The sequence below is a fragment of the Zootoca vivipara genome, chromosome 13, assembly GCF_965207765.1.
Source record: "Zootoca vivipara chromosome 13, rZooViv2.hap1.1, whole genome shotgun sequence".
NCBI classification, from domain to species: Eukaryota; Metazoa; Chordata; class Lepidosauria; order Squamata; family Lacertidae; genus Zootoca; species Zootoca vivipara.
The window spans coordinates 40,128,738-40,155,996 of NC_142596.1; the positions used below are offsets into that span (position 1 = coordinate 40,128,738).

The following is a 27,259-nucleotide window of genomic DNA, read 5'->3' on the forward strand; positions in this document are numbered from 1 at the left end:
CAGTAGAGTCTACTTTGACTGGCAGCGCCTCTTTCAGAGCTAAAGTATAGGTCTTTCCAGGGATTGAACTTGGTAACTTCTACATACAAAACCATGTATCACTGTGCTGTAGCCTCTCCCTTAGTCACATGCTGTTTTGAATCCCCTTTTTGGCACTTCAGAATGATTTCCTAGTGTAGATATTTTCTTTACTACGTGAACTTAGTCATCTCTTTTTGCTCCTTTCCCTCCTTAGTGTTCTAAACTTCTTTCAGACACAACGGTGATTCAGTTTTATCCAAGCAAGTTCGTCTTAATAACAGACATACTTGACACATTTGGTAAGTGCAGACCTCTCAAACGTCTCTCCTTTTTCAGGTTGAAATTTTTAAGTGCGAACTTGGAAGACAACAAAAACCTTGCACTGGTTTGTGGCTCCTGGAAGGCTGCCTATGAAATAATCCGGCCCTTCCGTTGCATCGAAGCTGCAAGGACCTGCCTTGTTTGTGGCATCATCTTCTTTGAAATGCATTTTGTGGTGGGTTTTCCTGCCCTGTCCCCCTGCACACTGGACATTTCCCTTTCAAAGGACTTGACCGACTGAAACCTGCTCACCCCCGTGAAATGTCTTTGTTCAGTTAGATAAAAGAGAGTACCAGATGTTCTTTCCTGGACTCAATAAACGTGACCTGAGCAACATGATCTGCCTTGCAACCTCTCATCATAGTTTTTGTGGATCCAAGCCAAAAGTAGCATTAGGACAACATCTGCAGATGTCTTGAGCCTAATTTCAAGGTGTTTCATCCCTTGCCTGGTACCTGACACCAATCATACCCTGATATGGAAGCAGAGCTGTCATGTGCCACTTATTCCCTGTCCGTGGCAACTGAGACTGAGCTGTGCTTGACACCATTGAATCTGAGCTGACTTGGAGTTCAGACTGCAATTGGGCCTCCGTCATTGGGAATGGCACATTAACATCATTCGATAATATTTTAGAGTTTTTTCCCCCAGGAATAAGGGCTCTCTTTCTGTCCTTTGTACAGTCTTTGTCTACAGCAGGCATGTCAAACATGCGGCCCTCCAGATGTTTTGGACTACAATTCCCATCTTCCCCAACCACTGGTCCTGCTAGCTAGGGATCATGGGAGTTGTAGGCCAAAACATCTGGAGGGCCGCATGTTTGACATGCCTGGTCTACAGGAATACATTGGGCTTGTAGCTCAGGGCCAGAACATTTGCCTTGCATGCAGAAGGTCTCCGCTTCAGTCCCCAGCATCTCCAGGAAGGGCTGGGAGAGAGCCCTGCCTTCCCTGAGTTTATCTCCATTCTGGGTGACATTTTGGATCTACAATAGGGGTGGGGGAACCTCCAGTTTTGTAAGCAGCTTAGAGGTTTTACTACAGTCAGTTTAACAAAATTGACCTCTAAGCTGTTTACAAAACATACAGAGAAAAATAAATGTTCCTTTCCATGTTGCATTCAGTGAAAATGGGAGGCAAATCATTTCTTTGAAGTGGTGTTTTAAGTGCAAAAGGAAGTACCGTACTAAAGTTGCCTACTTGGCTCCACTAGATGACAGCATAATGTAACAGGAAGCAGTTGCATTTGGCAAGTTGAAAACTAGAGCTCTTGCAAATGGCCCCTCAAAATTCTCCACCCAACTTTTGCTTTTAATGTGATTTGCAATCTGGATTTAGAATAGAAGTCTTGTTGAAGACTAGATGTATTCTCTCTAGCCCATAAATCTCAACTGTTTCTATCTTACTGTTTATGTTCATTAAATTTGTATCTTAAAATGCATAAGAATAAATAGCTTTTTCTTTAAAATCCTTGCAGGAAAGCTGGTGTATGAAAGAATTTTTTCCATGTGCACTGATAATCGCAGCTCCTTACCAGGTAACACTATTGTTGTGCTACTTACTTGCAGATTTAGGGTTGTGCCTAGCTAAATTTTACTCAGAGTAGAGTAGACCCATTGGAATTGGTCATATCCACTAATTCCAGTGGGTTTACATTGAATAAAACATAATTGACTACACCCCTTAGGTTATAATCATATGTATACTTGTTACAGTTGAACCCTGTGAAATTTATATTTTATTGTGGTTTTATATTTGCTGCACACTGCTTAGATGTTTTCTGTATGAGTTAGCAATATATACATACTTTTAAGGAACGCAGGTGGCGCTGTGGTCTAAACTACTGAGCCTAGGGCTTGCCGATCAGAAGGTCGGCGGTTTGAATCCCTGCAACAGGGTGAGCTCCCATTGCTCAGTCCCAGCTCCTGCCACCTAGCAGTTCGAAAGCACATCAAAGTGCAAGTAGATAAATAGATACCGCTCCGGCGGGAAGGTAAATGGCGTTTCCATGCACTGCTCTGGTTTTGCCAGAAGTGGCTTAGTCATGCTGCCAACATGACCCGGAAAAACTGTCTGCGGACAAACGTCGGCTCCCTCAGCCAATAAAGCGAGATGAGTGCCGCAACCCCAGAGGCATTTGCGACTGGACTTAACTGTCAGGGGTCTCTTTACCTTTACCTTTTTACATACTTTAAAAAAATAACTAAACATGCAGACTTTGGGCTCAGGCTTTTAAATTCAGTATTGTTGAAAATTACATAATATGAACACGTCTATCTGTTACGGATTATTGCAGTGTGTTGTTTGTGGGGCTGCACTGGAAGACTTTTTAGCAACTGCAGCTGATGCAGAATTTGACAAAAGCCGAATGTTGAGGGGAACCAGATGGTCTGAATGTGTAACGTCAATTCTGGCCCAATAGCGCTTGCTGGCGTTTAATTTTCTGAACCTAATTGAAAGCAATGGTTTTAACCTTATAAAGTCACAGTTTGGGACCCTGTTACCTTGCCTACCAAGATAACCAGAGGCCCTTCACTGTGTTTCCTCACTGGCAGAATGCGGCAACAACAGAACAGATCTTTTTAGTATTGGCCCCGTCAGTGGAATTCTTTCTCCAGACTGCCTTGCCTGGCGCTGACAGTGACACCTTCTGCCCAGACATTTGAATGTTAGCTCCTCCTGCAGCAGCTGCTATTTTATCTGGGTAATCCTTTGGTGATCATGCTTATGTTGAGGGGAAGAAGTGAATTGTCTTTTAGGGTCTGCTTACTTTCAATGTAACTTATACTGGTTTTGTTTGGTTTTATTCTGTACTGGTGTGTGCACGCGCGTGTAGGAGGTTGTCTGTGCATGAGAGGTGTGTTTCATAGAATTGTAGAGTCGAAAGGGACCCTGAGGGCCATCTAGTCTAACCCCCTGCAGAGCACATTTGCACACATGTATGCTTGTGCAAATAGTGGATGTCTCTGGTCTCCTATGGTACATGTGTGTCTTGAGAGAAGGACCATATCTAGGTGGTAGATCAAATACTTTGTCCCAGATTCAGTCCCTTCATCTCCTGGTACGGCTGAAAAAGACTCCTGTGTGAGACTTTGGAGAGGTGGACCAGTGGAATGGTTTGCTATAACGCAGCTGCCTTTCTTTTATTTCTTTTAGATGCATGTAAATGTGTGTGTGTGTGTATACAGAGAGAGACAGACACACAGGCACATGATGCAACGCATGTTCCCGTTTCATTTAGTATGCTCCCTTTTTTTGAGGCTAGATCGCCCTCCACTTACACAGGACTCCTGTATAAAAGGACGAGCAAACAGTAAAAAAGAATAAAAACACAGGAGCCTTGAAAATCCCTACAGCAATCACGCTGGCATGAGAGACTCTGGCGCAGTGTGTGTAAACAGGCGCAATTTCCTGTGCGGAGCCGCTGTGCCTTGAGCAGCTGTGTGCAAAGCAAGAACGTGCTCATTGGTATTTTGTTCTCATTCTTTCCATTCCAATAAAAGGAAAAACTTCTGATTTAGCACCGGAGCCCCCCTGCCTGCAGGAAACCGAGGCTGCAGCTGAAGACTGTGCTTACCCAGATGTACCTAAGCAGGGAAGGGAGAGGGGATAATTGCAGAGGTTTCGAAGGGACTCTCTTTGTCTCTGATAATGAAACCGGTGCTTTATGGCCGTGCCAATGAGGCTAGCCTGGCTTCGAAATCAGTGCAATTCAATACGTTGTTATATTTTATAGATAAGGTTGATTCTGGTGTGTGTGTGTGCCATTTTCTGTACCTCTTTTGCAAGAAGCCAGTTTTAAATCTTGTTTTTACGTTCCTAATCCAAGTCTTATTTATTGCACCGTCTCTCCCAACAGCTGCTGCTCACTGTCTTGTCCTTAACTGCCTTGGCACTTAGGGCATGCTTGAACTTAAGAACTCCGGGTCCCCATTGTGCTTCGTTACGTAAAAGTCCTCAAGCGCTTAGGGGTGGGCTGTTGCCAAATGGGAGAGAATTGCAGTCTCTCTCTCTCCCCCCCACCCCCTTGAGTTTCTGCACAGGCTCGGCGTTTTTGAGGAAAGAACAGCATAGCAGCAGAATAATAAGCGGCAGTCCCTGCTCCAGTTCAGTTGAACAGGAACTTCTGCCGCTTCTGCTTTGTTCTGTGGCGGAAAGGTGCTCGGAACGCAGAGATCCCCCGCCCCCCCCATATCAAATCACTTTGACCCACTTTGCTTCCATTGGATGAGTCCCGATTTGCTCATTTGTTAGCGCAAGGTATGTCAGCAAAAGCACCTTCTCGAAAGAAGCTCCTCCATCCGAGGCACCTGATGGCCCCAAAATGGGTCAACCAGATTGTGAAAAGACTGGCGGTGTGCCTTGCTGTTGCATAGGGAGCTGGCTTTATTGCAAGGTCAGGCTGTTTATCCCTCTCTCCCAGTATTGCCTTTTTGGATTGGCAGTGGCTATCCAGATCTTCACGTTGTCCTTCCCCTGCTCCCAGCTCTGCTACATGTTTTGTTGTTTCTTGCCTGGGAGGGAAGCCGGTATAAAGCTTTAATAAAGTATCGCAACCGGAGATGCCAGGAATCAAATCTGGGACTCTCCCCATGAAAAGTGTGTGCTGATCTTTACAATTGGTCAGACCATTGGTCCATCTTGCTGAGTATTGACTATGCCAACTTGGCAACGAATCATAGAATTGTAGAGTTGGAAGGGACCCCGGGGGGGTCATCCAGTCCAACCCCCTCCAATGCAGGAATCCCAACATGCTGTTGCCCGTCTAATTTGAAACCATAGTGGCTCCAGGATTGCAGGCCGGGGTCTCTCCCAGCCCAGCTGGAGGTGTCGTGAATGGAATGTGGCACTTCTTTCGTTCTAAGCAGGCACTTCACCACAGTCCGTCCACTAAGCATACTGGCTGTGGTAGGATTTGAACCCATGCTGCCGAAGAGACTAGAGCCAGAATCCAGCACCTTAAAATTCTTGAGCACACTACCAAGATAAAATATATCTTGGTAGCTGTGGAATTTGAAATCCCTGGAGCCTAAATCCAGCTCCATAGACAACTTGAGCACAGCTGCCACTCAATTTACTCTCAGCGGTGGAATTCAAACCCATGCCTTTGACGAAGCTGCAGCCTTTATCTGTGCTTAGAACTATGGAACTTCCTTCCACAAGATGTGGTGATATTCACCAACTTAGGGAGCTTGTCCTCCTTTTGGGCTTACCAGAGACTTCTTGCTGAGCACTTTGAGAAGCAGGATGGTGAATTAGATGAAAGGTCTTTGGCTTGATCCACCAGGAGCCTTCCTATGTTCTTAGTGATGGTATCTTTGCAATTTCTCTCCTGAACTAATAACTGATGTTCCTAATAGTGGATTCCAATCTGAATAGTTAAGGAAATATCGCTTTTGAAATAACAGAAAGGGCTGGTTTATTCTTAAAACAACATTGTAAGGCAGGATAGGCCAAAAGAGAGAAGAATAAGTACTTGTGCCACGGTCTCCTGGTGAGTTTCTGGTGAAGTAGTGATTTTAACCTACGGTAGGTCTTCCCAGTCTAAGGCTTCAATCTTAACTCCTAGATCAGAGCAGCAGGACTGAGTAGAGTAGTGGAGCTCCTGCTCTGTGCCATAGCTGCCAAGTTTTCCCTTTTCTCGCGAGGAAGTCTATTCAGCATAATGGAATATCCCTTTAAAAAAGGGATAACTTGGCAGCTATGCTCTATGCACATTGCTGCTGCTGAAGTGGGGGTGACAACACAGTAGCATTGGAAGTGCCGCAGCAGAGATCATTCTGTGTGTAAGCTAAGAGTTAACTCTGCTAGCGTTCAAGTTAACTGAGAAGGGAGAAATGGCTGGAGGTGTTGCTTAGCAACCAGGTGCAGCAGCATGATGTCTGCTGAGGTAGCATGTGCTGTGATGGGCTGTTTCCCGCTGTATGTTTAATTTTATATATCTATCCCTGCTATGTACAAGGCCTGATGTAAGAAAGACAAAACCTCTCTAGTTCTTTCTCATATTATACACTGCTTTTGTCCCACTGGATTTCTTTTCTCTCTGGGCCCCCCGTCTGTGTTGTTTAAGTGACATTGCTAACAAGCAGAACGACTGGTTTTCATGGTACGACAGAGAAGCCTAGATTGTGCCCAAGCATCCCCTCCTATCCCAGCCACACCCCAAAAAACCCGTTACAGAGATTTATATTGGCTGCTGTTGGCAGGGATACCACTGGCATTAGCTTCTGCCCATGCATTTCATGGCTACGATGAGAACCTTCACAGTAGCCGAGAGAAAACGTCACGGTATCTTATCCCCCTGCAATGTGACAGGTCAAGGATTAGGATTGATCTGCGCAGTAACCGATGCTCTAGTTTTACCTTGTTTTCACTTGGTTCTGATTGGCTGTTTTATTATTTAATTTTCTTCCCACTCCGAGTATTTTTAGGATTGTATAAAAATAGGTAAATATATCTGTAGGATACCAATAATGTCCAGCACTGAGAACCCCACACTTGAAATTCTTACTATACTGCGAGAGAGCCCTGTCTGGCACATAAAGTCCTAATTCCCCAAGTTCAGCAAGGCAAAAATTTAAGCAGACAGCAAATTCTAAATATTGACAGTTACGTAACTGTTCCTTCTGCAGTGTCATATTGGTTTTATTTTGGATTCATGGGCAGCAAAGTAAGGCTTGGAGCAGTTAAGTCTCTGCAAATTTTTGTACGTGGATGATCTAACATGCTTTAGGCCCGTAATGCCTGTTAGCTTCCAAGGCCCACTCCCCCCCCCCCGCCTGTGTTTTTAAACAATCTCTAGGGAGAAAATGTGAATAAACATTGTGAATGTGGCAAAGGCAGGAATGGTAGTAGCCCCAGATATAATGTAATCCCATGCATGCTTGCTCAGAGTTAAATCCCATTTTATTCAGGGGCCTTTATTCCCAGGGACATGACATACAGTACTTTGTATATCACTGTACCTCAGGACTGGGGTCTGGGGGAACCTTTTGGGGGGCCAAGGGCCATGTGCCTTATTGGGGGCCTCATGCCAGGGGTCGGCAGGGTCAGAGGCAGTAGTAGGTGGAGCAGCAAATGCAAATGTCACCTATTGTACAATGGTCTAGGTGGCACTGTGGGTTAAACCACAGAGTCTAGGGCTTGCTGATCAGAAGGTCGGCGGTTCGAATCCCTGCGACGGGGTGAACTCCCATTGCTCGGTCCCAGCTCCTGCCCACCTAGTAGTTTGAAAGCACATCAAAGTGCAAGTAGATAAATAGGAACTGCTCCGGCGGGAAGGTAAACAGCATTTCCGTGTGCTGCTCTGGTTCGCCAGAAGCAGCTTTGTCATGCTGCCCACATGACCCGGAAGCTGTCTGCGGACAAACTCTGGCTCCCTCGGCCTATAGAGCGAGATGAGCGCCGCAACCCCAGAGTTGGACACGACTGGACCTGGTGGTCAGGGGCCCCTTTACCTTTACCTAGTTATAGTAGAGCATGGGCTCTAATATATGAATGAGTGGATGGGCTCATTCATCCACAAAGCTCACTGGGTGACTTTAGACCAGTTGCTGTCTTTTTTTTTTTTTGCAGAATTGAGCTGTCTTATTTTTCATACAGCACACCAGAGGAGTATTTCTGGCCCTGTATGCAACAGTTTTGAAAATAATAATGAACTATTCAAAACGTCTGAGGAATTATCAACTTGTGTTTATGATGCGTTGTTGGTGTTTCTGTTTGGCACGCGTAAATAAATGTTGTTCCCCGTTAATTAAAAAAAGAAGTTGAACCCCTAGTTCAGCTGAAGAGAATTTTGAATCAGCTGACTGGTGCCGGAAGCCCACCTTTGATCAGCCGATCTCACAGGGAGCCCTTTCGAAGTCTGTTTGCAAGAGGAAAAGGCTCTGTTTGCAGGAGGTGACTTGGATTCGTAGCCACATCTGCACATGTGATGTCAGGTGTGTGGCAGGTGTGTGACCGTGGTTTGTGGGGAGAGGCCTGGTGGGTCAATTTGGGATCTGTACCAGGTCTAATGCAGCTCATCGACCACAGAGGTTCTCCACTACTGTCCAGCTCTGTTCGGCAGACAGTTGTCCAGATGACCTGAAATAATCATATTCAATTGGACTATTGGTTGTTGCATTCATAGCCTGCTTATGGGGTCCCCATAGGTATCGGGGGGGGGCGCTGTGAGAACAGAGTGCCTCTGGCCCTTAGAGACCAAAAATAGGCCTTCCCTCGGTTCCAACAGAGCTCTTCTTGTGTGTGATTTTTCTAACCAGTGCTTCTGAGTGCCGTCCCCCCCCCCCAGAACTATGTGAATTAAATCACTGCTACTGCTAATTTTATTCAGAAACGTAATAAGGAAGCAGGTTCTTAGTTTTTAATCTTCTTTTTGTCTTGTTTTATCAGATAATTTTACTCCTGAAAGTGTGGTTGATACTGCCAAAGAAACCTGTTTAAACTGGTTCTTCAAGGTTGCTTCCATTCGAGAGCTCATTCCCAGATTGTATCCTTTTCCGAAGGAGACTTTAAGATGATGAAAACGTTATCTGCTTAATGCTTGAATTTCTTTAAAAAAAATAAATCATAGTGTTGCCTTATGTGTTGCCGCATGAAAAAAATAGGAGTATCAAAAGACCCCTTGTAGGTCTTGTCCAGGGTGCCAACAGAGTTCACAGTTGAGTGTTGAAATGGAGACTAGATTTTGCCTATGGCTAAGGCATACTTTAAAAAATAAAATAAAATGTGGTTATCTTTTCAACAAGAAAGCAAGTTTAAAATTTACGTGTCACATATAACTTACATACGAAATAGCGAGCTCTTTATCACACAAGAACGATATGATTATTATCAGCGACTTTCTTAAGCCGTTGTTTGCGATTTTTACTCTTTATTTTGAAGTAAAAGCAAGTCGAAAAGACTGAGCCAACTTAAATTCTACTCAGACTAGATCCAATGAAATTGGCAGGGCTGGGGGAATCCTGCCTATTCATTTCAGCAGGTCTACCCTTGAGTAGGAATAGCACTGGGTACGGCCCCGGGAGCTGATTTGAAGTTGTGGTTAAGAGAGTTGGGCCAAGCTGAGGAAACCTAGATTCAAATCCCTCCTAAGCCACAAAGCTCACAGAGTGACTGGCCCAAGGTCACCCTCTCTCAGCCATGACAGTGGCGCATGCCCTCTGCAGACCTCCATACCCAGAATGCATTGGTCTGAGAAGGGTCTTCTTGGGCCCAGAGGCAGGGAAGAGGAGGATGCGATGGTTTCAGTGGGCGGTGGAGAAACCATTAGCACTGTGACTGCTAATGTAGCAGGCAGAAAAAGATGAGGAGGGATGGATGTACAGTATTGGGTTGAAAGAGAAGGATGGGTGGTGGGCTATGGGAGGAAGGAGAAGAATGGGGTTGGGCAGTGGCAGAGCTGCCACCCATCTCAAGTGGTGCAATTCCCTTTCTGATGCTAGCTCACTGTAAGTGTCCCTGGGGTCCTTTGGAACACCTTTACCTGTCTCAACCCAGCCCCCAGGTAAGCTGAATCAGATGCTCTGGCCACACTACTGGGACTAGATCCTCTCTAAAATACGCCGGTCAATAGCTGACTTCGTAGAGCCGTAAGACACCTTATTGTGAGGGAAGATCTCAGGCTAGGGTATGGCGTTAACAGCTTCTAGTCTCTGCCTAGCTAACTCCCCCAAGAGGGGCTAGTGGCATAGTGGGTTAGTGCAACCAGAAGGTTGGTGGTTCGAGCCCACCCAGGGATGGCTGTGGGCAGGATTCCTGCACTGCAGGGGGGTTGGACTAAATGGCCCTTGGGGGAACCTTCCAACTGTACAATCCTGTGATTCTATGACCAGCATATGACATTGTAGTCCGGCTGAGAGAACCAAGGTAGCAATATCAGTGAGACAGATATAGGTTATTCAGAATTCCCTTGGCTCATAATACTGGAAAAAAATATTAAGTTTATTAATCAAAGAGAATGAATATAGGTCTGCAGTCAATGAAAGAAACATCAGATGTTAGTTGTACTGTAGCTCCTGTACTTGCTGAGCCCTTGAAGAAAGTAATGAATAATATACAGTCACAAGGAGTAATGCCAGACTCATGGAAAAAAAGTTGTATCACAATTATACCAAAACAAGGAAAAGATTTATTAGAAATAAACTATAGACCCATAGCTCTCCTAAATAATGATTATAAGCTGTATACACATATATTGGCAGAAAGAACTAAAAATATACTCAATGAAATTATACACAGAGACGAATCAGGTTTTCTCCCAGGCAGGCACATACAAAACAATACAATACAAGAGTTATAATTAATCTTCTAGAATATTTAGATTTGAGAATAGAAAAACCGGCTGCCATAATGGCAGTGGATGCTGACAAAGCATTTGATAGAGTCTCATGGAAGTTTATGAAAGGGTTACTACAGCAAATGGAATTTGGAGAACAATATTATAATAACATCAAAGCAATTTATACAAAACAAACAGCGAAAATTATAATAAATGGAGTGGTAACACAAAAGTGTGAAATTAACAAGGGAGTGAATATAGGTCTGCAGTCAATGAAAGAAACATCAGATGTTAGTTGTACTGTAGCTCCTAAGATGTTATTTCCCTAGATAATAGATAACGTGTCACCTGAACCTATGGCCAAATTTAACTATGATTGATTGAAACAAGCTAACTTCAAACCATAGTTTTAAGAAGCTGAACTATAAACAGTGATTCGTCTTAATTATAGCTTGCTTCGACAAATCAGCTCCTTAAAAACTATGGTTTGAAGTTAGCTTGTTTAGTTTGTTTATAGTTTATAGTTCAGAGGCAATGCAACACTAAACTGAAGTTCATACACTGTGAAAGCAGAATCTTTGTTCTTCTTCTCTGTCCATCACAGTAGAGGAAGAAAGGGGAGTTCAAAGCTCTCTGAGGTTTGCCTTTGTTATGTTAAACCATGGTTTAGTTTTACACAGGGTCTCTCTGCCTTGGATAATCCCAATGACTTTACTGTTTTGAACTTTCCCCCCTTGACACTTTATTCCAGTTATGTGGAAGCAGCAATACTGAAGTGCAACAAATTTCTTTCCAAAACGTAAGGCTAGTAATATTTGGTGAATATTGGAAAAATGCAGGGGGGGGAGGGGTGTGTGGAAAGTATTTATGCCCAGAGATTTTTTCTAGCTTCTACCAATGACTTGATTGAACACTGGTGGTGTCTTTTGAATTAAAAGCAGAAAAAAGATGCCTGGGATATGAAGACTGTGTTGGATGTTGGCCTTGGGCATGTCTGGTGGGATTTCTGACTCTGTCTCCCCCTCCCTGCCCTTTCAACACAGGATGCCCTAGCCATAACACAAGCTGCTGTTCTAAGCTATCTCCATTTCATTTGCCAATCTGTATTATTACATTTTAGTCTTGGGCTTTGTATTTTTGTTTTCTACAGTGGCCTCAGCAGTAATATTTTACTGTCCCCTTTTGCCAAGTATTTGATGTTACCCTTGGCCAGCTGAAATCACGAGTCAAATAAATTGCAGCCTTTTAAGTTGCCAAGAGGTGAAATGGTACCTGAAAGTGAAGCTAATCATAAAAACCCCTACTGTCTCAAATCATCTTTACAGAGGAATTTCTGAATGTCTCCCACGGCTGACCTCCATGATCCGAGGAATAGGAGATCCTTTGGTTGCTGTCTATGCTAGGGCGTATCTCTGCAGAGTAAGATTTTCTTCTTTAAAGTGCTGTTTCGTCGGTTCCATGAAAAGGCGATTCGCCTGGTTTGTGTTATTTGTTTGGTTTAGTTCTTAAAATATTCTATCTATAAACTGCCCTCATAAGGTAGCATACAAAATAACTGCACAATTAAGTGTGACACTATGCAAACAATTATAACGTTTAAAGTGCACATTATCCCTTAAATCGAGCATTAAAATTTCATTAAGATACAATAATTAAGAAAAAGCAGGTTTGAAATAGAAAGGTACTGCGAGTCCTTTTTAAATCACTAGTGATAGGGCCATTCATTCTTCCTGGGGGAGAATAGTCCATTAATATGGGGTCACCACTGAAAAGCCCCTGTCCATAATACCAATTGGCCCAATATCTCTTATTGCCTAGAGAGGACCTTGGAGGGTTGACCTTAGATAATCCGGCAGACTCAGCAGAATGTCTCCAGACCGACCAGTTTTGTTGCAGTTTTCTGTAGACTAGGAAATAGCCAACTTCCTAATTCTAGGAAATATTACACTGGCTATATATTGCATTCTTCTGCTTTCTTACAGTGCACTCACCTTGCACCATATGATTACTTCCTTGTCTAAATACTCATTTAATTTCCTTGTGTGCCATTTAAAAGTGGATGCCCCCCCCCAAGTCTTGCAATAGGTATATGAATATACATGATTGTGTTGCAGCTGAAGAGACAAAGACTAGGCTTAATTTATGTGGCTCTTTGAATGTAGGTTGGGATGGAAGTAGCTCCTCATCTGAAAGAGAACCTCAACAAGAACTTTTTTGACTTCCTTCTGACTTTTAAGCAAGTAAGTAAGAGATTCTGTAAACATTGGGAGTGTTTTTCGTGTGTGTTTGCTCACCTAGCCCAGATGTGGACAGGATACAGCTTGCAAGCTGGAATCTTGCTTCCCCCACCCTGCTGTGGACCAGCTTTAACAGACAGACAGGGCTGCCCTCTTGTCAGTCACATGACGTCAGTCACATGACATCATTTTGACATCAGTTGAAAACTTGAAAAGGATTCACTGAGCCTCTTTGAGAACTCTGCATGCGAAGGAACAAATGGAAAACACACTTTCAGCTCCCACTAGTTCCTTTGCAGCAGCATCATTACCTGCCCACACCTAATATCACATAAGACATCAGGTGTGGGGCAGGTGGGTGTGATTTGGTGAAAGCAGCTAGGTAGGGGATTAGGGTTGCCAGACTCAATAGTGGACAGGACTTCTGTGCCTTTAATTGCCCTGCTCTCTTTTGAGTCTGGAAAGAGAAACCAGCAGACCCTTTGTTTAATTTCGAAGCAAAGGGTCTGCTGGTTTCTCTTTAAGGTTTCCAGACTCAAAAGAGAGCAGGGCAATTAAAGGCACAGAAGTCCTGTCCTCTATTGAGTCTGGCAACCCTATAGGGGATTGAGGAGCAAGTAATCTAGTGTTGTGTGACCTGGGAGTTCTCATGGCTGTTTGGATTTGGGATATTCCCAACTCAGAAAGCATTTCTGCTAATTTCCACTAATTCCCTTCCCTTCCACTTAAGGCATCCCAAACACTGTTACTGAAGGTTGTAGGATGCCTCTGGCTTAGAATGGGTTATGGTGCAGGTGGCTGTAGTAGCTACTTCTTCTTCTTCTTCTTCTTCTTCTTCTTCTTCTTCTTCTTCTTCTTCTTCTTCTTCTTCTTCTTCTTACTGTTACTATTACTATTATTTTATTTTATTTATTTATTTCTACCCAGCCCATCTGGCTGGGTTGCCCCAGCCACTTTGAGCGGCTCCCAACAGAATATTAAAAACCCAATAAAATATCAAACATTAAAACCTTCCCTAAACAGGACTGCCTTCAGATGTCTTTCAAAAGTCAGATAGTTGTTTATTTCCTTGACATCTGATGGGAGGGCATTCCACAGGGCGGGTGCCTCTACTGAGAAGGCCCTCTGCCTAGTTCCCTTTAAACTCACTTCTCGCAGTGAGGGAACCGCCAGAAGGCCCTTGGAGCTGGACCTCAGTATCCGAGCTGAACGTTGGGGTTGGAGACGCTCCTTCAGTGGCATGGGTCTCTCTCTCTCTCTCTCTCTCTCTCTCTCTCTCTCTCTCTCTCTCTCTCTCTCTCTCTCTCTCGTGTGTGTGTGTGTGTGTGTAAGTAAAAATCAGATGTCCCAACTTGCACAAGTGAAAGCAATTTCTGTTAAAACAATCCCATCATTGGATGCAACCCTTGGGTTCTACAATTTTCCTTGAAGTCAGTGTTGAATGTTTTGACTCCTTAATGAATGCACAATATTATTTTTTCCTACCCCCATCATGATTTATCTTTTATATTTTTAACAGATTCACGGGGATACAGTTCAGAATCAGTTGGTGGTGCAGTGTGTCGAGATCCCATCATATCTAACCCTTTATTCTCCTGCAATAGATTGGATTCTACAGTGCATCTCTTACCGGGCTGCAGAGGTAAAGATCTCTCTTTGACTGTGGAAAGATTTTAACGTTTAACCAGAACGGAGGCCTAGTACAGCATTTGAACTTTGTATAAATGGAAAAACCCTCTGATATCTGAATCTGTTGCTTCTTCCATGTCAGTCCAAGAAAGTGGAACTAAATCAGTGAAGTTTTCAGGTTACATAGGTGGCACCATTAGCAGGTAGAGTTCTAGTGCTGTGAATAATATGTATTGATCTGGCTTGTTCTCTTAAAGCTAGCTACCATCTACCACCCATGAATGTGCAGGCAAAGTTTTGTTAATGCTGTTGTTAATTATAAAGAGCCACTAAATGTAAAATTGAAATGTGGCTTAAGAGGCACATGATTTTGTAGAATTGTTTTTAAAGTGAGAGGTCTTTGAAGAATCATTTCAAAGCACCTGGAGGCTGAATATGATAGACATGAGTGCAAAATAAGTGCCAACTTTGACAACAAAGCTTATAAATGTTGATGGAAATTTTGTAGCTTCCGCGTTCCGATGCATTTCTAGAAATTGAGGCTGCTGCTCTGCAAAATAGTGTCTGTTCCCACAAATCAGCTGCCTGGCTTGGATGATCTAGTTACCGATAATTTAGCAAAGACAGAGCATAGACTGTTCAACTGAAGAATGTTTGACCAATCCTTCTTGTGCCAAATTTGCAAATTTGACAAAAAAAATGCACACATACACACAAACACACATGAATGCAAAATAAATATTATAATAATACTGTAATAATACTTAATAATAATAATAATAATAATAATAATAGTACCCCAGTCAGCAAACATTAAGGATACAGTAAACATCAGTTAAATATATAAATTTATATAAACTCTCTAGTTGTCCAATAGGCAACCATACAAAATTGGCATCCAGCTTGGAGAGTGATACATATTTATAGACTCTCCTTGCCCCTGCTTGCCTCCCAGCATTAACAGAGGATTTGGACAAAGGTTACATCCATATTATACAGGTAAAAAATAATAATGAACCCTCTTATACAGTCATGGACAGCCTGGGAACTGTAGTTTATTAAGGGTGCTGGGAATTGTAGCTCTGTGAGGTGAAAACCCTTAACAGACTACAGTGTCCAGGATTCTTTTGAGGGAAGCCACAACTGTTAAAAGTGGTAGAATTGTACTTTAAGTATATGGTATGGATGTGACCTTAATCTCATTGATTTCAGCGGAAAGTAGTGTGCTCAGGATTGGAACATAAGCACCTACAGAAATAAACCAACATTCTTACAACGGCATACAGTTCTTATTAGTGGAAGGGCCCTGGCTCAGTGGTAGAGCATCTGCATTCAGAAGGTCCTGGCATCTCCACGTAGTGCTGGGAATGTCCCCAATCTGAAATCCTGTAAAGCTGCTGCCAGTCAGTGCAGGATTTCAGCTTAATAATCTTAAAAAAGAACCTAAACTAGTAGTCATAATGCATTTGTGATTATTATTATTTTTACAGCTCAGCATGTTCCCTGGCAGAAACCAAGGAAACTTGTTATCCTACTTTTTGATCTTGCCAGTGTTGTTCTTCACACTGCTTTCACACCTTGGTCATGCAAATTACACTTTCTTTTATTTTTAAACTCTTACCAGCATAACGGTTATAACTTTTCTCAAAACAGTCTTAAGCAAGCATTTAATTCCTAGCGAGGTATTATACCATGTGCCAACGTTAAAAAACAACAAGCCAGTGGCAATTCAGCCATGTGGAAATGCAAAATCTTACACAAACTTAGACTTTGCCTCTTTGTTTTTTCACCACATCTCTCTCCCCCCCCCCCCCTCCCACCACCTTAAATCATATGCTTTGCAAAGAAACCTGTTTTCTTCTTCTTCCCACTGCAAAAGAACAGGACCATGGCTACTGGGAGACCATCCTTTTGTTAAGCTGATAGCAAGGGGTGATCGATTTGATGTTCCCTGAATGGGAGCGGACAACTGGAAATCTCTGTCCTCTGTCTTTTGGAAGGCAGGTGCCCTTTAGCTAATGAGAGAGGTAGGGTAACTATGTGTGCCAGAATGAAATCAGTTTCTGGGTGGATAGTCAGTGAGAACTTTGATTTAGGCACATGGGAAGCTGCCTGACACTGGTGTATGTCAGCAGGGTAGGTGGCTGCTGTCCACTGATTTTGAGAGGGGTGGTGGTGGAGGGTGGAAGGCAAGGAGACCAACACTAGGTGGAGCCAGAGGCAATAATAGACAACGATGGAGCAATGATAGGTGGAGCCAAGGAACTGATTTCGTCTCTGTCCTCCTAAAAATAAGGAAGATTGTCTTAAGAGTCTTGCTTTGGATTAAAATGCTATAGGTTTGAGAGAGTTCCTTTAGTCTGTTTTTTTTAAAAAAAATATTTTTTATTAAAGATTTCTTGAATTACAAAGGAGGGTGCAGTGTCTCTCATATTTTAACATGTATCATTTTTGCAAATCAGCTTCATTTGTTAAGACACTAAGAAGAAAGAGGGAAAACGAGGTAGATAGGGGATGGGAGGGTGGATGGGGGTGAGAGTAGGTGAGGATGTTTCTGTTTTGCTTAATAAATGTAGGGCTTGATGTCAGCTTTTGCTTGTGTTCTTTTGATGGTGAGAGAGATTTGGGTTGGCCAAGGGTGTAGTTGTTCATTTGTGATTGGCTATGATTGTCTTTGTTTTCATGTGTGAGTGGGGTAGGTGGGTATTTTTGGGTCAGGTTAGCCATACTGATTTGTATGCTGGTGGCAATTTTTTGTCGTTATCTTCTTGGGCTGCGTGTGTGATAAAGGGGAACCATACCAGGGTGAAGGCATCCTCTTCTATTTGTCCCCGCGCCAGTTTCAGCTTGTTGGTTAGTTTTTCTAGTAAGGCTGTTTCCCATACTACTTGGTACCACTGGTCCATGCCTACTCCTGATAGGTTCCTTTAGTCTGTTAAGTAGCAACGGGTCATCAAGGCAGACCACAAAATCTGGACCCGGGACCTGTTCAGCTGAACTCTTATAGGTTCTTCCACACAACCAAGGACCCTCATCACGTTGGGCTGCTTATTAGAAGCCTGTGTATGTTCATCGGGTCAACCAGATTGAATGTAGGTTCCCTCTTCACAGATTTTGTTCAACATTCAAAGGCCTAATGGTGCCCACCAACTTAGATGGCAGTGGTCCAGGGTAACATCCGTATAGAGGTAGTGCTATCATCTGATCTGACCTGGAGCAAATATGCTTACTTGCTTCATGTTCAAAAGCAAAATGGCTGAGAGATTTGGAATCGGAATCTCCCACAAAGGAAATATTGGCGAACTGCACCTACTTCACTTTCCCATTGTAGGGTCACAATTGGATAAGTCTGCGTAATTTGAAGTTCCAGTAATGAAAGTTATGGTTGACTGGGGTTTTTTTTATGTTGCAGTAATGAATGTTTTGGTTGGGTGCTTATTTTTTCATTCTCATGAACTTATCTTTGGTAGGTTTTGTTGACGGAAATGATGGAAAGATGCAAGAAGCTAGGCAACAAGTAAGTAGTTTTCTTGCAAGGCTTTTTTGGGGAACTCTGAAGGGCCCTGATCCTTCCTTACATCTACAGGAGTCCTACTGGAAGGGGCTTCATTCTGGAGCCCAATGGAGAGGGGGGAAGACTTGCTCCCTGTCCCACAATGGAGGCGGGACAAGTTCATTCAAAACATTCCTTTTTATTTCTCTATTGGTAGTTGAATGCTGCTGTTGAGTCCTATGGGGTTTAGAGAAGCCCTCTATGTGGGGAAAAGTGTGGACGTTAGTCTGTGTTTATATAAAAACCTATCAACCAATTCTGCCTGTGGTTGGTCAACCTCCTTCAGCTGGACCTTTTGAAGGATTTGCGTTTTGTGAACGTTACAAACATGCCTTTGTGTTACTCCATTTGTCAGTCTTTCCCAGCCGAGCCTACTTTGATGGGCAGAAGTTCACAACGTGCTAAAAAAGCATCTTCCTCAGATCTCCTTTAGCGGGAGAAAATAAAAAACAAATTTATTTATTTGTTACATTCGCTTGTTGCTTACCGGTGTGTGTGTGTGTGTGTGTGTGTGTGTGTGTCCCAAAACAACAGGCCGTTTTTTTAAAAAAAAGCATACAGTACTGAATCTTAAATGCATCAGAAGATAAAAAAATATTGATGAAAAGGGCTCATCCTGCTATAGCATAACAGGGATATATTCCACCCCCACCCAAAAAACGAGCACCATTTAAGGGCAAAATGCATAGGTGGTGTCCAGATTTCCAGCAGCCAACTCGGATCCTTGAACTCGTTTCAGCTCCTTAGCTAGTATCTCATCACCTTCCATCTCTGTGTCTGGATAGTTGCCCGAGTCAGAGGTCACGACAGCACCCAGCTGCTCTGCATACAATGTTTTAAAAACCAAATGAAAATCCCAATACTTTTCATTTAAAGAAAAGGAGGGGAAAGGGACAGGAAACCCAGGACCCACTGCCCGCCAGCCAGTTTAAACTTTCTCTGAAAAGGAACTAGCAAAGTGTCTTTGGCCACAGTGACATAGATTTTTTTAAAAATAAAAAGTAGTCAACTCAGATCATGAAGTGGGAAGAGGCAAGGCAGTATCTGGAAAGGAGGCAACAGAACAAGACTTCTGCTAAGATCTATTGTGGAAGTGTTTTTATCCCTTACTCCCCCCCCCCCCAATAATCTTTACTGCTTTTATGCATGGGTCGGAAATAATAGTCATAGGATGCAGTGAATTCTCCTTGTGCAATTATTGGTTGATTTGTGCAACAATCCTGCTAGTCTGGGTGTGTCCTAATGCAAAGAATAAAACTAAAGTCCTTTTCCTTTTCTTTTATATCTTGTCTAAATCTGGATGTTTCTTCTAGCGCCTTGCTGTTGAATTCAGTCATGTCCGCCTTCAGAGCCGAATTTATTGCTGCAAGGTCTATGGATTTTATTGGCATGATTAAGGAGTGTGATGAATCGGGCTTCCCCAAGGTAACGTTCCTTCCCTCTCCTCCTGCTGTGCAGCTTCTCCGCTTAGTCAGTGCCATGCATTGTAGTTGCCAGGATAACTTTGCAATAGATAAATATTTTTGTATGACACTTAATTGCTGCTGGATATCATGGAAATAGTGTCATTTTGCCATGAGACCCGAGTCTGTAGCCCTCCAGATCATCTAATAATTTCTGAAAGTTGGCCATATTTGTTGTGGTTGATGAGAGGAGCACAGATTTCCTTGCCCCTCATAATAATAATAATAATAATAATAATAATAATAATAATAATTTATTATTTATACCCCGCCCATCTGGCCGGGTTCCCCCAGCCACTCTGGGCGGCTTCCAACAAAACACAAAAATACAGAAATCCATCAAACATTAAAAGCTTCCCTAAACAGGGCTGCCTTAAGATGCCTTCTAAAGGTCTGGTAATTGTTGTTCTCTTTGACCTCTGGTGGGAGGGCATTCCACAGGGTGGGTGCCACTACCGAGAAGGCCCTCTGCCTGGTTCCCTGTAACTTGGCTTCTCGTAGCGAGGGAACCGCCAGAAGGCCCTCGGCGCTGGATCTCAGTGTCCGGGCAGAACGATGGGGGAGGAGACGCTCCTTCAGGTATACTGGGTCTAGGCTATAGTGCAAGGAGGTCACATAAGTGCAAAGAGCTGCAAATCCTTGTTTGGATCGCACATCTGTTTAACACCCCTTTTCTTTTGCCAGTGGCTGTCTCTGTCTTGGCAGCTAACTGACTTGCTGAAGAGGTGTAATATTTTAGTCAGTTTGTAGATTTAAACATCTCGAGCAACTAAAATACTGTTTCTGATTAATTGTACGGCAGATTATAAAATCTGCAGGTGGCAAATGCCATCTTAGAAGAGGTACCTCCACTTCCTACTCAAACAGGAGGAACGCCTCCTTAAACATGCTTCATCTAAAACAGGCATCCCCAAACTGCGACCCTCCAGATGTTTTGGCCTACAACTCCCATGATCCCTAGCTAACAGGACCAGTGGTCGGGGAAGATGGGAATTATAGTCCAAAACATCTGGAGGACCGAAGTTTGGGGATGCCTGATCTAAAACAATGCTTCATCTAAAAAAAGAAGGGGGGCCTTTTTGCCTTTGATGCAGAAGAATTGCCTTTGATGAAGAATTAATTTTTTAAAAAATCTCATAGGCTAAGTTTTGTCCCATTTATTTCAGTGCAACAGCCGTGACTAAGTTCAACTAAGTGGCTGGATCCAACCGTAGGATTTCAGTTTTAGATTCCTGTAACCTCACCTGACTGTTGTTTAGTTGTATCTCCATGCTTGTGTTCTCCTACTAAAGGACCATTGCAGTTAAGACACAGGGGATGGTCTCTGTTTCCCCTACGTCTTTCTCTTCCCCACCCCAAAATCATTTCATAGCAAGCTGTGCTACGGTTAAATTGAATGGAAATCCCTAATGCGTGGATGTGGGTGGCACCTGTGGTCCTCCAGATGTTGTTAAATTCCAGCTCCCATCATCCCAAGTCTGCAAGGATCCGTCCTTTCACGGGGACTATCATTCTGCCCTGCCAAATCCCAACACATGATTCAGTTCTGCGGGGACCAGGAAGCATTTTTCCGCCGTTTACGCCTGAAGGAGTATTTTCATCACACACAAGAACAAGACAAAGTAGAACAAACTACATCCCCACAACACAACACCTATCAACTTACTGGGGAACAACCATCACCCTCCAAACGCATCAATGAACAGAACATTGACCACCAACTACCACCGAAAAGAAGTTACACAAAAAGGGACTCCACATGGACCCCTCCTGATGGACGCAATACCACACTAGATCTGTACATCGAATGCTTCCGCCACAGAATCCAAACGGATGTGACCAGAAAACACCATCGCTTACTACAAAATCTAAACCATGCTGAAAGGAGAGCCATAGAAAATCTCAGGAACAACCCAGACATTATAATTAAAGAGGCAGACAAGGGTGGAGCTGTCGTCATCATGAACAAAACTGATTACATCCAGGAGGCCCACAGACAACTTTCCAATACTGCCTTTTACATGAAATTGGACTCAGACCCCACACAAGCATACAAAAAAGAACTGAACAAGATTATTAAGGAGCTACCCCTACACATCCAAGAACAGATCCTCACAAACACACCAGCGGAACCTCGGCCAGGAACTTTCTATCTTCTACCCAAAATACACAAACCAGGAAACCCAGGACGCCCCATCATCTCAGGTATTGGCACCATTACAGTGGGTGTTTCCGGCTATATGGACTCTGTTCTGAAACCATATGCTATCAGTGCTCCCAGCTACGTACGTGACACCACAGATTTTCTGAGGAAAATACAATATTTGAACAATCTTCCTAACAATACTATACTAGCCACTATGGATGTGGAATCTCTATATACCAACATCCCACACAATGATGGTTTACAAGCCATAAGGAACACCATTTCAGATAAAACCACAGCGGACTTTGCTACCAAACTCTGCCACTTTGTCCTTACCCACAACCACTTCAAATTTGGTGATGACCTGTTCCTCCAGATCAGCGGCACAGCCATGGGCACCCGCATGGCCCCACAGTATGCCAACATCTTCATGGCAGATTTAGAACAACGTTTCCTTAACTCCTACCCACTCAAACCTCTCCTGTACCTGCGATACATTGACGATATTTTTATTATCTGGACACATGGACAACAGACCCTGGAAACCTTCCACCAGACATTCAATGACTTTCACCCCACCATCAACCTAACAATGAACCAATCTATGCAAGAAATACATTTTTTGGACACTACTATAAAAATACAGGATGGACATATAGACACCACCTTATACAGAAAACCAACTGACCGACAAACATATCTACATGCTTCTAGCTACCATCCCAAACATACCAAACAATCCATCGTATACAGCCAGGCCTTACGTTACAACCGCATCTGTTCCAACTCTACAGACAGAGAATCTCACCTAAGAGATCTACAGCAAACCTTTTTAGAACTAAAATATCCACCTGATGAAGTTAAACAACAGATCAACAGAGCCAGACAGATACCTAGAGAGAACCTGCTGCAAGACAGACCCAAAAAAGAAAATAACAGAACACCACTAGTCATCACATACAGCTCCCAAGTTAAAACAGTACAACGCATCATCAGAGATCTACAGCCTCTCCTGGACAATGACAGCTCCCTTTCTCAAGCTCTGGGAGGAAGACCTTTCATTGCCTACAGACAGCCACCCAATCTTAAACAACTCCTCACCCACAATAATACAACCACCAGACTTAACATGGACACTGGTACCAGAGCCTGCAATAAACCCAGATGCCAACTTTGCTGCCACATACACCCAGACAACACCATTACTGGCCCCAACAACATCCAACATACCATCTCAGGACTATTTAATTGCTCATCCTCTAACATTGTGTATGCCATCAAATGCCAACAGTGCCCTTCAGCTCTCTATATTGGACAAACAGGCCAAACCCTACGCCAAAGGATAAATGGACATAAATCTGACATCAGGAACCAGAAGACAGAAAAACCAGTAGGAGAACACTTCAATCTCCCAGGACATTCTATACAAGATCTCAAAGTAGCTGTCTTACTACAAAAGAATTTCAGAAATAGACTGGAAAGAGAAGTTGCTGAATTGCAACTTATCACCAAGCTCAAAACCATGGAGGGACCTGGTTTGAACAGAGATATCGGATTCTTATCTCATTATACATGATAAGCGATCTTCAGCCATCTCAACCCTTGCTTTTTCATGCAAAACCATTTGCAGTCGTTTGCGGTCATCAACAGCTATCAGTCAGTCAATCACCCATTTCCACCACCCTTCTGAGTGATCCCCCCTCCCCATCCCCACCCCTCCCCACCCCTTCTCTACATAAGTGCCTGGAAACTTCCATTTCACTGTATCTGAAGAAGTGTGCATGCACACGAAAGCTCATACCAAAATAAAAACTTAGTTGGTCTTTAAGGTGCTACTGAAGGAATTTTTTTATTTTACTAGGATCTCATTGGGTTCATCATCCCTGAACTAACAGATCTGGTTGAATGAACACTCTCATATTTTCACAGCATCTTCTCTTTCGTTCTTTGGGGAGAAACTTGGCCTTAGCTGACCCTCCAGAAGGAGATCGACTTCAGATCCTAAATGAAGCCTGGAAGGTTATCACAAAGTTAAAGAGCCCACAGGTGGGTTGTTGGTAGGATATGAGTCGGGCACAGCTGTAGCCATGTACTGTTGAAATCAATATTTTGCAAGTTCTGCACGTTCCATCGTGGGAGTATTACCTGGCCCAGGAGCTCCCAAACTATGGACCACCAGTAGTCTATGAGCTTGATTCAGGTCGTCCGTGGTGTGTCTGAAGAATAGCGGGAGGAGGAACTATGAATGGTGGGAGCAGCATATGAAATATAAGTATTGACTGTGGCTATTGTTGCTTTGCTGTATTTTGTTACTTATCCTAGATTATATTGCACTCTGTGGAATTCAGATTGTAATACAATGTGAGAAATAAGAGAAGGAATAAAAATGCAATTACAAATTGTACAGCAACAAGCACAGTCCATTACAATTGTTACAACAGGCAGGAAAATTGCAAAGTGGACATCCCAATTTTCAAGCAGTCCCTGAGGAAAATGGTTTGGGGACCACTGAACTAGCCAGATTCTCCTTCCAGTATTTCAATAATTTGTTTCAAGAACAGAGCAGTATAAGAACTACATTTCAGATACAGTAAAGTTTTTTATTAAAAAATAATTCAGCAAGCTGATTATTGTATCATTGGGGACTGATTGTAGTAGTGTGTTTAGGATGGGGTGTGGACCTTGTTTTAAAAGCTCTCTAAGTACAAAAAGATATGCTGCTTTGAAACCATAACGTCCGTTCATTGATTTTTAGGATTATATCAGCTGTGCAGAAATCTGGGTGGAATATACCTGTAGACACTTCACGGTATGTATAGATTTAAGAATGTATATATTTTTGGTTTTACAATATTTGTATATCTTTCTTGTATAAGGAGAGTACAGTCGTACCTCAGAAGTCAAACGGAATCTGTTCTGGAAGTCCGTTCGACTTCCAAAACATTTGGAAAGCAAGGCGTGGCTTCCAGTTGGTTGCAGGAAGCTCCTGCAGCCAAATGGAAGCTGTGGAACCATTGTCAGATGTTTGGGTTCCAAAGAACGTTCACAAACCAGTTTGCGGCATTTGGGAGCCAAAACGTTCAGCTCGCAAGGCATTTGACTTCCGAGGTATGACTGTAATTTTAACTTTAACTTCCTTAAGACTCCTGTGATTTAACAAGAAAGTGTTATAAAACTTCTGGCATTGAAAAAATGTTGAAGTTTATTTTATTAAAGGTTGGACTAGTCAGTGTTTCCCAACCTTGTGCCTCCAGATGTTTTCGGGCTACAATTCCCATCATTCCTGACCACTGGTCTTGCTAGCTAGGGATGATGGGAGTTGTAGTCCAAAAACATCTGGAGGCACAAGGTTGGGAAACAATGGACTAGATAATCTACAGGGTCCCTTCCAACTCTACAATTCTATGATTCTATGATGAAGGGATCTTTTTCTTACTTATTGCCGCACAGTGGAGCCCTTGTTTGTGTTGGAGGCAGAGATTCATGTGCACTCTCTCTAGATCTTTATGATCTAGCCATTTGGCTGCAGCCCAGTTGCTCTTTGTGATGACGACAACATGCTGTTGGACACCAAGATAATTCTTAAGTGTGATGCTAAGTGCTCACTTAGTGTCTCACTTTATATGATGCTGTAGTGCTACCTTACGAGCCCTTCCCTTTTTATACCTGAGTAACAGGAGACATAGACTGCAGGGTTTTAGCAGACCATTGCAGCAGCACACAGAGTCCCCTCAAACAAACTCTTATCTCTGTGTACCTGCGTTTTGTTGGTGTTATGGATTATGATTAAAGCTCAAATTAATTCTAGCTCATTGACCTTAAATAACAATAATTTCTCTGGATTCCAAAAGCAGTGTAGGAATAACACTTCTAGCTGCTTAGCTTGGTAATGTAATTGTCTTTGTTTTGTATGGTTTTGATTAGTCGAATTCACGACTATGTCACTACTGTTCCCTTATGGCATTTATCTTGCCCTTTTCAGAAGCGTGAGGTCAATACAGTTTTGGCGGATGTCATCAAACACATGACTCCAGATCGGGCGTTTGAAGAGGCCTACCCCCAGGTAAATGAAGAGTGCAGCCATAAGAAAAGAAAAGAAAAGAAAAGATTTTGTTCAGACTAAAATGTACAATGGGAGTTGTATCCAGTGCTAGTTCTGCTCAGACGAGAGCCATTGGCGTTACTTGAAATGTCTGACTTAGATTCATTAATTTCAGTGGCTCAACTTTGAGTAGGACTGTTATTTGAGAATTCTGGCTAGTGTTTGATGCAGGCATCCCCAGACTTCGGCCCTCCAGATGTTTTGGACTACAATTCCCATCATCCCTGACCACTGGTCCTCTTAGCTAGGGATCATGGGAGTTGTAGGCCAAAACATCTGGAGGGCTGCAGTTTGGGGATGCCTGGTTTGATGCAAGTAAATGAAAGGTGTGTACTGTATCTAATTTAATAGGTAACTGTAAACCATGTAAGGCCAATAGGCTACATTGAGCCCAGACCTGTTGATAGTCTTCAATTGTTTTAAATGATGTCAGCAAGAAGAGGAAAGCTTGTTCATGATTGATAAAAGACTGAATAAGAAGCAGTGGGTGTATCCAATTAAGTTATACTCAGAGTAAACCCACTGAAATCTTATGAACCTGTGTTCGTCATATCCATTAATTTCAATGAGTCTTTGAGTAGCATTGGATACAGTCCAATGGGTTTAAATGAAAGGGTAAAAGTTGGCATGAGGCTGTTGTGGGAAACCTTTGGCTCTCCAGATATCTATATCTATCTATCTATCTATCTATCTATCTATCTATCTATCTATCTATCTATCTATCCAATCAGGCATGGCCAAACTTGTCCTGCCAGATATTTTGGGACTACAATTCCTATCATCCCTGACCACTGGTCCTGTTAGCTAGGGATGATGGGAGTTGTAGTCTCAAAACAGCTGGAGGGCCAAATTTGGCCTTGCCTGATCTCTATCTATCATCTATCTATCTATCATCTATCTATCTATCTATCTATCTATCTATCTATCTATCTATCCATCTATCCATCTATCCATCTATCCATCTATCCTACAATTCCCATCTCCCCTGGCCATTGGCCATACTGGGGTTGATGGGAGTTGTAATTTAACATCTGGATAGTCAAAGGTTCCCCACACTTGACAAAACAGGAACTTTCTTTACTGGGTGTGTCTTTTTTCTCCTGTTTCTTGCTCTTTAGCTCCAGTCAATCATTCAGAAGGTTATTACCTATTTCCATGACTTCGCCGTTCTCTTTTCATTGGTAAGTTTCCACACAGCTACTAGGATCACAAATCCATACAAACCTCCCATCTTCTCTTGTCAGTCATTCCAGAAGAATTTGAGGGGAGTTAAAAGGCAGAGGAGCAAAAGCTGTGCCAGAACTGGAATAATGGGAATTTGGCTGATCTGGGTCTTCCTGTCCTCCCCACCCTTAGCTAGAAATTACTCTTCTCATCTGCTCACCCCATTCTCACCATGCAGTCATTGGGAAAGCCCAACGAACCTGGCGTATTGGCAAAAGCCAGACCCAAACCAAGATTGGCTTTGTTTTGCTTTTCTTGCTCCACAGCCACAAAGGCTTCTCC

General features: G+C 43.0%; 1 protein-coding gene across 3 annotated transcripts in view; it reads left to right on the plus strand.

The window, feature by feature from the left end:
* VPS35L (VPS35 endosomal protein sorting factor like) overlaps positions 1–27,259 on the plus strand; it is an 83,281-nt gene that overhangs the window by 18,057 nt on the left and 37,965 nt on the right. For all 3 annotated transcript variants that reach the window (XM_060282388.2, XM_088657078.1, XM_035131197.3), the window contains exons 8-20: positions 236–320; positions 1,819–1,878; positions 8,736–8,832; positions 11,375–11,422; positions 11,949–12,042; positions 12,786–12,863; positions 14,380–14,502; positions 17,960–18,006; positions 19,356–19,467; positions 23,581–23,697; positions 24,407–24,460; positions 25,634–25,714; positions 26,872–26,934. In XM_060282388.2, the coding sequence (XP_060138371.2) occupies positions 236–320; positions 1,819–1,878; positions 8,736–8,832; positions 11,375–11,422; positions 11,949–12,042; positions 12,786–12,863; positions 14,380–14,502; positions 17,960–18,006; positions 19,356–19,467; positions 23,581–23,697; positions 24,407–24,460; positions 25,634–25,714; positions 26,872–26,934 (1,059 nt within the window). The remainder of the gene's footprint in view (positions 1–235; positions 321–1,818; positions 1,879–8,735; positions 8,833–11,374; positions 11,423–11,948; positions 12,043–12,785; positions 12,864–14,379; positions 14,503–17,959; positions 18,007–19,355; positions 19,468–23,580; positions 23,698–24,406; positions 24,461–25,633; positions 25,715–26,871; positions 26,935–27,259) is intronic.